Source organism: Panicum virgatum, chromosome 3N (genome assembly GCF_016808335.1).
Source record: "Panicum virgatum strain AP13 chromosome 3N, P.virgatum_v5, whole genome shotgun sequence".
Lineage (NCBI taxonomy): Eukaryota > Viridiplantae > Streptophyta > Magnoliopsida > Poales > Poaceae > Panicum > Panicum virgatum.
This window is the reverse complement of record NC_053147.1, coordinates 62,234,322-62,246,216: the sequence shown is the minus strand read 5'-3', so window position 1 is coordinate 62,246,216 and position 11,895 is coordinate 62,234,322. Positions and strand designations below refer to the sequence as shown.

Here is an 11,895-nt window from a genome sequence, read left to right as displayed (position 1 = left end):
GGAAAGGAAGGCCGGAGCGGGCTGGGCCGTGAGATGGGCCGGCGCGTGAGGGAAACGGGTCGTGGGAAAGAAAAGAAAGGAAGAGGGAGAGAAAGAAGTTGGGCCGGTTTGGGCTGAAAAGGGGAAGGGGAAAAAGAAAAGCCTTTTCATTTTCTGAAACGATTCAAACTCTTTCAATTTAAATTGAACGCCAAACAAATAAAAGATGCAAAGCAGCATGAGATGCACAAACCTATTTTTCTTACATTTATTTTACGGCTAAATATTTTATTTAGTTTGCGATAAATGCTCTAAATTCAAGATAAATCAAATAAAGCCTTATCGAACCTACAGAAAATCTAATTAATTTTATTTAGGCTCCTAATTTGAAAATACGGGTGTTACGCAAAATCAGCACTCACCAAATTATTGCAACTCCCACCATCGATGATAGTACGAACACGACACTTGTTGATGATAAAATAAATCTGAAATAGATTGTGCCGCTGAAGCTTGTTCTCATGTTCCACCTGTGCACTCAAAACACGCTGAACAACATATGTGCCATTGTGGACGTAGTCCTCTGCATCATATTTGCCATAAGCATATGCATTCTCCTCAGTCGCACCTGCAATGTTAGCTTGCAATACCAAATCATCTTCCACATCACTAGCATTGATGTACCCATCGGTATATGTAGCAATGTAGCTCGCTTGCTCGGACACTCCCTCATAACATGTCCCATGCCTTTGCACCGATGGCACACAATATTTGATGATGGCGTAGCAGGGGCAACATCAGTCTTCGCTGTTTTAGGCACAAGAGCAGATTTGCTCACCTTGGACGTAGTCGGCGTCGGTGGTGGTGGTGGTGGTAGAGTACGTCTCGTGTTGGTAGCGGCTGCTCGACCCTTGCTCCACTGCAACCTGGAAGAAGATGAAGCAACAAAAGTATTGCGCGAAGGTTGCACACGGTCCTGCAATTCTTGTTCAGCCAAAACAGCAAAATGGAACAACTGGTCTGTGGTGTTATAGTCTTTGTAAGCAACAATATTTTGAATATCTTTGTGCAAATCAGAATAAAAGCGTGTCATAGTATTGTCATCGACCTCATCAATATCACAACGCAACATGGCAACATGCAAATCATTATAGTATTCATGAACAGAACGATTGCCTTGATCAAAACGTTGCAATTTCTTCTTCAAATCATGCTTATAAGAAAGAGGAATAAAAGGGCTATGCATAGAACGTTTAAGCTTAGACCATGTTGCAGGATCTTGACCATGTTTAACTAAGTCATTCCACCAAAGTATAGCATAACCAGTAACACAAGTAGCATAGCGAACATGCTGATTAGCAGGAATCATATGTGAGTTAAATTTTTGTTCAACAGTCATCTCCCAATCTAGGTAACCATCAGCATCATATGAACCATCGTAAGGAGGGATTTTAAATTTTACCCGAGCAAACTGGTTATCATCACCTTTATTACCTTTGTGGCCTTTGTTGCCGCAATGTGGAGGTGGTTTTGGAGGTCATTTACCTTTGTTACCTTTATTACCTGACCGCCAATCTTTTTACTATATTCTTCCTCATCTTCTTCCTAACTGGAGTCCTCCGATGCCTCGGACTGCTCGGATGTTGAAGAAGTACTGGAAGTATCGCCCTTTTTCTCCACAGCGTCTAGTCGCGTCGCCAAATCATCCATCACATGGCGCATATCATGCAATGCTGGAGTAATTTCCGCCTAGAAATCACCAAAAGCTTGTTTTGTGCAGCAATAAGCCGTTTTAGCTCTTCCTTTGACACATATTCATTGCCTCCGTGAAAGAAAGGATCAACTCCTGCCATAGTTAGTGAACACAAGACAGATAGAGAAAATGAAACAAGATTATCCTTATCTAGTAGGAAGGCGGGATCTCTCACACTCCAAGCGTTTACCAAGTGCTTGCAAATGTTCTTACCGTGCGCAGCAAAAGACGATGGCGATCTTGGAAGAGGTGACGACGATCAAGATGCAATAGCACACCTGGACAGTGGGATGATTGCAAGAGACCGACCTGTACTGCTCAAGAGAAAATATAGTGGAGCTTGGGATGGCTCAATATGTGGCTAAGCCAAAACAATATCATAACAGATTAGCAAAGCTGAAAAATGATCCAAAGTAGGTGTTTGTTGCTGGTCAAAGCTATTCAAAATCGAAGCACCCAAGTGTAAACAGTATGACAAGGTGGAAAGGTGAAACAGCACTTGCAAATCAAAAGCCTTCCTTGCTGCAACTCTTTTCTCTTTTTTTCACTTGTTTTTTTCACTTTTTTTTGTAATTTTTTTATTCAAGAAGGAAGTGCCACACAAAATCTCAGAACAAATGGAATCAGGATGTGGCCTGTAGAGCAAAAACTGTGATATGAAGCACGTCAAACACAAGCGTGCAGAAACTTCGGGGGCCGAAAACTCGATCTTCCAAGCCGATTTTTGCAAAAACAATTTCGCCGATTTTCTGCTGTTTCTGAAAATGTATATTTTTGTCCTATTCCGAGTTGAAATGAGAAAGTTACGGCCGTTTTACTGAGTACACCTCGAAATAGGGTTTCGGCGGCGGCGGAAGAGACAAACGTGGTGTGGACAACGTGATATGGATGGATGGTGGTGGAAACACAGACACTACGACGGTGAACAAACTTTAACCAGCAACTAAACACAACCACAGAGGATGAAAACTCAACAAAGCAAACTGAAAACGAATATTGTGGCACTAATGGTTATGTGATAGCGGAATTGTTTTTTGGCTTTTTTTGGACACCAGTTATGAAAAACAAACTAATCTAAAGAGATACAAGAAAGTACCTAATAGGCAACCTGATAACTGATACCAATTGATAAGAGTAAGCACGATTTTCCTTGAGGTACGTCGGTTGAGGGGTGGAGAACTCGACGTTGATGAAGAAGGCTCCGAGCCAGGAGGTTCGAATCCTTGCAATCACTACGCTACTGCTCCGATGGTTATCGACCGCATGACGCGCGCAATCAACCTCGCCAAGAAGGTTATTGTTCCTGCAATGCAACCGAAAGAACACCAGCAAGAACGCGGAATAACACAATCAAGATTAATCTTGTGCACACGAGTTGGGGTTTCACAAACCGATACACGGCAAACTGTTCACGACAAAATACTCTTAAGCAAAACCCAAACCCTAACTTGTGCAGCGGCTACTATTTATATAGAGTTTAGGTCGATCAACAAAGCCTAGACAAGTCCATGATGGACTCCTGAGACGATACATGGACCAACAGCCCAAAAAGAGCAAAACAGCTCCTGGACCGATTCTGTCCTCCAACTTGCGATGTGAATTCCTGAAAACTCCAAACCGGCGGCATTGGAAAGGTTATCTTCTTAGCTTTCCAGGCAAATATGGAGCGTCGAAATCAGAGTCCGTTTGTAGCCTGGGCGACGATTTTACTAATGATTAGTCTTGGAGGCCGAGAAAGTCGACTCCTAGTAGAATTAGGCCTCCATATTGACTTGGACGTCCTCCTTGCCCTCCTCCTGGTCCGGGCTGGTCTCCAAGGCCTTCATGGTCATCTCCTAAGTTCCTAAGTACAATATAATCAACAATAACATTAGGTAGCATACTATCCCCACAAGTATATGTACGGTCACTTAGGAACGAACTCACCTGTTAGTTCAATTGTCTTACACGTGCTCTTGTAATAGGTCCTTGCACAATCATAGGAGTGATGTCCTCATCAGTATGTATTATGTTAACCATCGTCCTGAGATGTTTTTTGGTGCAAAGATTGCTTTTGGCTCAGGACCTTGGCCAAAAGGCAGGGGGGCTTGTGTTAAGCACTAAAATGGACAGGTTAGTGCTAATGGCAGTTTCTCTGCATATTTGGTATATAATTGTGTTCTTCAGGTAATGTGCAACGTGTTGAAGGGTTTTGAGCCTATTTCATTGAAAACACAAAGAAGGCCTTAGAACTGCACCAAGATGAAGCCAAATCAGGAGTTTCACTACACCAGGTTGTAGGCCTCGTCGAGACGATCAAAACGGACATATAGACGACATAATTCGGAGTCCGGACGAGGGAGTTATCACTTCTGGAAGGTTGCCTGCATGGGCAATACCGGACTATCCGGTAGCCTACGCCGGACAGTCCCGTGCAACTCGGATTTTACCTCGAGAATACTGGATAGTCCGGTCCTACACACCGGATAGTTCGGTAGAACCCAGTTTTATCCGAGAAGGACTTTCCAATTGGTTTTAGGTCGGTTTAGGACGTGTTTTTGGTTGTAAAAGGTGTAATACCATCCCTCCCTATAAATATAAAGGGCCGCGGCCGATTGAGGCACCACAATCGAACCAAACATATTTATTTTATCGTTTTTACCTTTTATCTCTTTGCCCTACTTTTCCGATCTCCTATGCTGTTCTCCTAGCGTCTCAACGGCGACATGGAGGCGTTCTAGGTGGCCTGTTGATCCTAAAGCAACCCTAGCCACCATCCTCCCTGATGGGGTCCCTCCCGGAAAGGCGGCACTAGGTCTACCCGAGCCCCCAGGGCTCACCGGACAGTCCGGCGAGCCTCGCCGGACTGTCCTGCGTTAGCGGACTATCCGGCGTCCACCAGCAACCCCTAGGCGACCTAAGGTTTCTTGTGGTGTTTGGTGTGAAACCGTGTCAACATTATCAACCTCATCAGATCAGAGGCACGTGCTGGGAGCTGAAAGAACATATTCGTGGTGTAGAGGTACCACAGGATAATTAAGATTCGAAAAGCCTTATTATATTACAATCTTATATCTTCACACAATAGGAACCGGATATTATTTCATGGGCTAGAAAACAAGGAAAAACCGATGAAATTATAGTTTTCTCGCCGGTAAACCGACAAAAATATTGACGAAATCTTGCAGGTTATTTCGTCAGCTGCGACGAAAATATATATTTTTTTCGTTGGCTTTGTCTAGCCGATGAAATAAAAATGTTTTTGCGTCGGTTTAGAGGCTTTAAAGAAAACCCGCATGTAATTTCATCGGCCACATGGCCGACGAAAATACCTACCACGTGGCAGTGTATTTTCGTCGATCACATAGGCTGACGAAATTAGTTTGGCCAATAAAAAAATGTGTGATTTCGTGTAGTGTCATGAATATTCTAGCGTCAAGTTGACGTCGATCGTGGGGGGAGGGGGGGACCGAGCACCAATGCGTGCTGGCGGGTCATCTTCGTTCTGGACTCCCTGTCTCTGTGTATATATATAGATAGATAGAGGTCTGCTATGATGGATCAGGGCGAGTGTGTGCTATGCACCGTATTACGATAAACTACCTCGATAGCGTTACTGCACTGGAATAATGGTCTATTCTCTCTCGCTCTCTATATATAGTTATATATATATAACTGTTATTAATTTTACATTTACTATAGTAATGTCGTCATTCTTTGTAGTAGAACCCATTGGTAAAGATGGGGCCATGGGGCAACGGATACCAGACAGGTAACAAAGATATCTATGAGCTCGAGATAGCGCCGCTGCGCCTGGAGAGCATCACCGTGCACCATAGCAGCGTGATCGAAGCTCTTGGCTTCTCCTACCGCGACCGCGAGAATCGTCCCCATACTGCAGGCCCATGGGGGAAGGTGACCCCTGGGCATGATACTACGGTAAGCATGCATGCTCTACTGTCTACATATACAAGTAGTACTCTGATACTCGCAGAAAGAGTATCACCCGTCTTGATTTCAGTACATGTTCCGGCACTCATTTTATTTAAAAATTCAATTCAAAAAATAAAAAAATAAATTATATAAAAATACTTAAGGTTATAAATGTAATCATAAAAAAATTAATGATATTTATAAAAAAAATTGAAGGTAGTACACTGAAATCCGGAGTATATATGATCGATCCAGCTACTACATACGTACAGCAATACATGTGATGCATGCCTCCCATCCCTGTATCCCATCGATATTTATGTAGATAATGCTTGGCCCCTTGGAGTTTGTCACGGAAGTTCACGGGATGTACGGACCGTACTACAGTACCTTCTGCATGGCGGACCTGACATTCGTCACCAACCTCCGGACCTACGGGCCTTTTGGAGATTACGGCCATACACCCGGCGGGTGGAACAGCTTCAGCGTCCCCGTTAACAAGAGCAAAGGCACCATCGTCGGCTTCTTCGTTCGCGCCCCACACCACGTCAGTGAACTCGGTGTTTACGTCAGGCCATTCTGATCCTGTGCTCTCACTATTTATGAATTAACAGTATTTGGCACTGCGTCTGCTTGTGCACATCTATCGTTTAGGAAATTTATGAGCCACATCAATTCTGGCTCCCAAAATATAATTGTTTCTTTAGTTTCCATCTCTGTTGTACTTGGTAGTCAAGCTTTTAGGGCAAGCACTTGCTGCCGTCTGTATGTGTCTAGAATACCGCACGCAGATGACAAAACAGGTACAATGGTGTCTCTATGTGGCTGTCTGCATACTATTTAATACATGCCTAGACTTATGAAACATGGTGATCAAACATGTGGAGTGGATCTTTGTGTATTGTTTTGTGGCACACATGAAAGAATCATTTGTGCATGTAAATAAATCACATGCAAATAAATCACTTGTGCCCGTAAGAATCTAGTATATTTATATCACCAAAAAGAATACAAGATAATAAAATTTGTGATTTTTTCTTGCCATAAACTTTTCTTTGATGGAGCTGCCATGATGGTGTAATCCAATGAATTATGTGACTCATTTTCATATAATAACACATGCCACATGCAACTTCAAATAGAAAAAATGTTCAGGCAAATCAAAATCATTTAACTTCAACCAATGAATTCAATGGTGTAATCCAATGAATTCTGTGACTCAACCATCCACTGTTCTAATTAGTTTTTTAGAGAAAACTGTTCTAATTAGTTGACAGTAATTTTAATGTACCCATGATTTAACACTGCAATTTGGAGGCTAAACGAAATTTCTCGCAACAAAGTACTGAGAAACCTTACCATTCTCTTGGATCGGCATGAATCCATGGTTGAGTCAATGATGGATGGCTAGCCATGGTTGACGACATCAAGGTTGGGCTGCTGGAGAAGTTCATGCCGCCGTTGTACCTTGAGGCGGCCGGGAAGAAGAAACCTCCTGTTGATCTTGGGTCGGCGGCAAAGCTTTGCACAGGAGTGGATCCAGTGCCACCACCGAGGCTTGGGGAGGCGCCATTGCTTTGCACAGGAGTGGATCCAGTGCCAGTAGTGAGGCTTGGGCGGCGCCAAAGCTTCGCCCAGGGGTCGATCTTGGGCCAGCAGAGAGGATTGGGGCGGCGAACCTTTGCTCTTCAGGCGGATCCTCCACCAACCGCTGTTGCGCCGGTGTTGCATCGTTCCTCCCCCGCGTCGCTGTCTTCGCGGCCTTCCCGCCCTGCGCCGCCGCCATCGTTACAAGCCCGAGCTTTAGAGCCCGTGCCCGCGCAGCAATGGCCTTCTGCTCGTGCGCCGCGGTAGCAGCTGAAGCCGCCGAGTCCTTCCCCGACGCCATTGCTCCCCTTGATTTTGCCGTAGTTGGAGATTGGGGCTTGTGGGTGGGGATTTGACGAAGGATGCAGATGGATATAGGGTGGAAAAGAGCGCGCGCAGATTAGTTTTGCAGCCAGAATCACCCGCCCCTGGGCCAAAATCTTGCGCGGGAGCAGAGGATCGATCCCGCCGTCGCTCGGTCGCCACCGCCCCGTACAACGCCCGGCGAGCCATCTACAAGCGCTCGGAGCACGAGCCCGTGCCATCGTCTGGCGAGACGACGGCATCGCCCGATTCGGCATTAACTGCGCTTTGGTAATCGGATTAAACCTCTAATAGATGATGTAATTATTGCCATTGTACATGCCCTTAGTATTTGATCCATCAAATAAAGGTTCGCATCGTCCCTAATTTGTTTATGATAGCATAAAACAATATCTTTTTCTGCCCACAACCAAGCAAATACTCAGTTTTATAGATTATTAATCAAGGTAAGGACTAGTATCCGGCCGGCCGTGAGTTTGTGCGTTTGCAGAACTGTCACCCACCTAGCGAAGAACTTTTCAGTCGGAAAGTCCGGTTTAACGGCAAAATTTTCCGTTTCCGCTCGGTATCTAGAAAGGTTTTCCGGTCCGAAAAGTTGGTTTTTTTATTCTAAATTCAAAAATATGAAAGTTAAATTTTAGTTAAAAAACGAAATCAGCTACAGTGCCACCGGAAAGTTGAAACCTTGACCCACCAGCCATTAATGATCACAAGGGCCCGTCAGTATACTACTCCATTTATTTCTTTCACTCGCGCACCCCTTCACTCATTTCTCATCCTCTCTCTCCACGTTAATCTCTCTCTTCTTTATCTCTCTCGTTTTCATTGGTGATTTAGATGCCCCGATCCGGTGGTGCTGCTAACTGCAGTTCTTCTCCGCTCCATCCATGGTGAAATCCATTGACCTGCTCTGCTTCATTTTTTGGACCTAGGTGGAGGCGGGGGAGAGGGCAACTGATACCGCATTCCAGCTACAGGTTCGTCCCCGCATCGTTCTCCTCGTGTTCTTCTCTACTCCATCCATGGCGAAATCGATTTTGACTGCTCCACCCGCACTAGGCCGTCGCTGTTCCTCCCGCGAACCGCTGCCCCCCGGACCTCCGTCGCTCCTTCCCCCGCATAAGGTCGTCGCTGCTCTTCCCGCGAGCCGCCGTCGCCGGACTGCTGCTCCTCCAGCAGCACTGGGCGTCCGGGGCGCCGCTCCTCCAGCACCGGGTCGTCGCCGGATCTCGCTCCTCCTGCAGTACTCCTCCACGCCACGCTCCTCCTGGGCGCCGCCGCCTCGTCGGCCACTGATCCCGCCTGTGAGGAAGAAGGCGAGTCTCGCCCCCTCCCGCGCCTCGTCCATTAGGCGAATTTATAGTTTTCATTAGGCAAAAATACTATTTTTCGTTAGGCAAAAATACTATTTTCATCAGGCAAAATTATCTTTTGCATTTTTGCCTAATGGTACTAGTATTTTGTCTAATGGAAAGCATTATTATTGTCTAATGATGCTAGTGTTGTTGCCTGTTCGCGAATTCTGTTCATGCATAATTTTCTTCTTTGCCGGAGCGGAGATCAGCGTATTTTTTGCTTCTCTGTGTAATTAATGCCAGGAGTTAATGGGCTTTTTTTGGGCTGCTTGAGAGGTGGGGATGGAGCGTTTTTCGTATTTGGACTGTGGGGTGGCAGGGTTTCCTTTCTTTGGTGTGCGTGCAAAAAGCTTGTTGCACGCAGGTGCATGCGTTAGGCGTTCACATTAATCAATAAATACATTCTATCGGAAATAAATAAGAAAATTCTTAAAATTAAAACTCAATTTTAAAACTTCTCTAGAATACACAATTGAAGTTAAAAACTTCATTATGCACATTAAACGGTAATAAACTCAAAATTATACTCTAAGTAGGAATTAAATACGTTGAAATATTGAATAAAACAATTCTAGAATCTTACTATTACTAATTGGAGACTCCAACACTCAGGTTGATACTCATGAGACGCGCTAAGAAAAAGGACAAATCCTAGAAATTTTCATAAAAATCAGAAACATCCAGCCATCTATCTGATAGCCCTAAAAAAATAATAGCCACTAGATCTATTACATTTTCTAAAAAATTACCCACCATACCATTATGAAAGAAGATTTAAAGCAAACTCCCTAATTTTGTATATAAATTCCCTGACATGCCATTATAAAAGAGAATTTAAAACAACCCCCTAATTTTGCATATAGATTACGCACCATGCCATTACGAAAGATAATTTAAAATAACCCCCTAATTTTGCATATAAATTACACGCATGCCATTATAAAAGATGATTTAAAGTATGCCAACAATTTTGCATATAAATTACGCACCATGGCATTAGAAAAAGATTATTTAAAACAACCCACAAAACTTGCATACAAATTATGTACTATGTCATTATAAAAATAACTAAATTTACATCCAAACTATGTATAATTGTCATTATAATAGGTAGTATATGTAACTCTTAATGTTTGTATGTAAATTACTCACCTATGTTATTATTAAAATTAGAAAATGTGCCCTCAAATCTACATTTAAATTCACGGCCTCTAGCCTAGCTCATGCACTTGAAACCAATGTTCCACAATTTTATTCCCGACTTTAACATAAGAGCATAGACTACAAAGAAGCCAAACAGACTACACCCGTAAAATGAAATGGGTTTTGAGCTCTCCGACACTAGTCACCACAAATAAGCCAAAAATACATCATGAAGATAGAGATGCCCCTGAATTGAACTTAACTGGTCCTAAATTTGCATTAGAATTCTCCTTTGATATTTGCTTCACTGTTCCGAGATTGTTTCTGCTTTACAACTTTTTAGAGCTAAAGGCGATGATAAAGCATTGGCTCTTATTTGTCTAAAGGTGATGGCAACGCATCAGCTATATTTCTAAAGGCGATATCAATGCATCGGCTATATTTAACTCTTTAACATTTAATCCATACACTTGGAAAATATTTATTCAGATATTTGCCATTAATTCCCTTCCAGAGTTTCCAAAAAAATGTGCATTATCAGGCACACATTGAATCACTCAATAGGGCCCTTTCCAGTTAGGGGATCATTTTTCATAAGCATTATCCGTAGTCACAAAGTTTTTCCTTGACGGCGCACCACAGGAAAATACCGACATGCTTAGAGCGATAGGGAAATGCAAATTTGCCCGTCAGTGCACCATCAGAAACAATTTCCGTGACAATATAAATAGACAGAATAATTAAGAAACAACAGGTTTAGAAAGATAGCCGTGTCGAAGTTGAAACGACAGGCCTATAGCTCCTGCACATCTTCTACTGCTATAAAAATCTAATTATATCATGTATTTCCGGCTATAAAAATCATGATCTTGTGTCTCAAAGCATCGACAAGTATGATGGCTATAGGCATAGGATACTCGTTCTTCAGTGCAGCTCTATTTAATCCCTGAAATCAATACATACATGAAGATGTCCCGATGATTTTCAAACTGGTATTATATTAGATATCCACTCTGCATACCGACATTACTAAATGAAACCAGCTTCAAGCATTTTTTTTTCAATTTCAGCCCTTATCTCATCATACCATCTAGGGCCATATCGTTGAGGTGGTTGCTCACATTTTTACCAAAAAAACACTATGTGTTACAATTCTCATCTGTAACACATAACTTTGTTTTACTATGAAGTTTCTTTGTAACACATTTACAACAAGAGTTCGTTACAGTAGCTATGTTTTGTAGTAGTGGGTGCACATGTAAATCTAGATCTAGAAAGAGTCCCTTTCCATGGTGAAATCAATAGAGGTTCAAAGACATGGAATTTAGTGTTAAAGATAGTATAATATATTCTTCTTACTAAATTGAGAAAACATAGGCAAAAAATTATAGGTTAAATTGATGCTTATATATGGCTAAAAATACAGTCCAGGGCTTGAGGACAATAAAAACCTAGTTACCCCTTAATTCTTTGATCAAACTCTAAAAAATATAGGGTTTTCATATTCTTATCTCCTAGATCGAGCATGGGCCTCCACAGAAATGAAAGGGGAAAACCTCTCGCTCCAATTTTAAATTTTAGTCATACTTTGAACAATTCCAGTGATGGAACTACCCATTTGTCTACTTCTAAAAATCGATTTCTAGAGATGTTTACCTCTTCACCCGCTTCTAGAAATAGATTTAAACGGGAGGAACAAATCCTTTCGTCCTAAATTCATTCATATGACAAATTTATTAACAAACAAAATTTATCAGAAGTTCATACATTAGAGCCAAAATCAACATTCAAAGCAAAATATCATCCATTCTTTGCCAATAAATCAGAGCTACAATGCAAAAT

General features: G+C 42.6%; 1 protein-coding gene across 3 annotated transcripts; it reads left to right on the top strand.

The window, feature by feature from the left end:
- The first annotated feature begins 5,224 nt into the window (after positions 1-5,224).
- On the top strand, positions 5,225-9,188 carry LOC120666533 (protein GOS9-like). 3 transcript variants are annotated; one of them, XM_039946394.1, is made up of 4 exons: positions 5,225-5,343; positions 5,438-5,650; positions 8,488-8,532; positions 8,615-9,188. In XM_039946394.1, exons 1-4 carry the CDS (start codon positions 5,341-5,343, stop codon positions 8,849-8,851), a joined length of 498 nt encoding a protein of 165 aa, XP_039802328.1. In that variant the 5' UTR covers positions 5,225-5,340; the 3' UTR covers positions 8,852-9,188. The 3 variants fall into 3 exon arrangements, with proteins under 3 accessions (XP_039802328.1, XP_039802330.1, XP_039802329.1); XM_039946395.1 differs by having other exon boundaries at positions 5,258-5,343; positions 5,435-5,650; XM_039946396.1 differs by lacking the exons at positions 8,488-8,532; positions 8,615-9,188 and adding an exon at positions 5,970-6,511.
- The last annotated feature ends 2,707 nt before the right edge of the window (positions 9,189-11,895 follow it).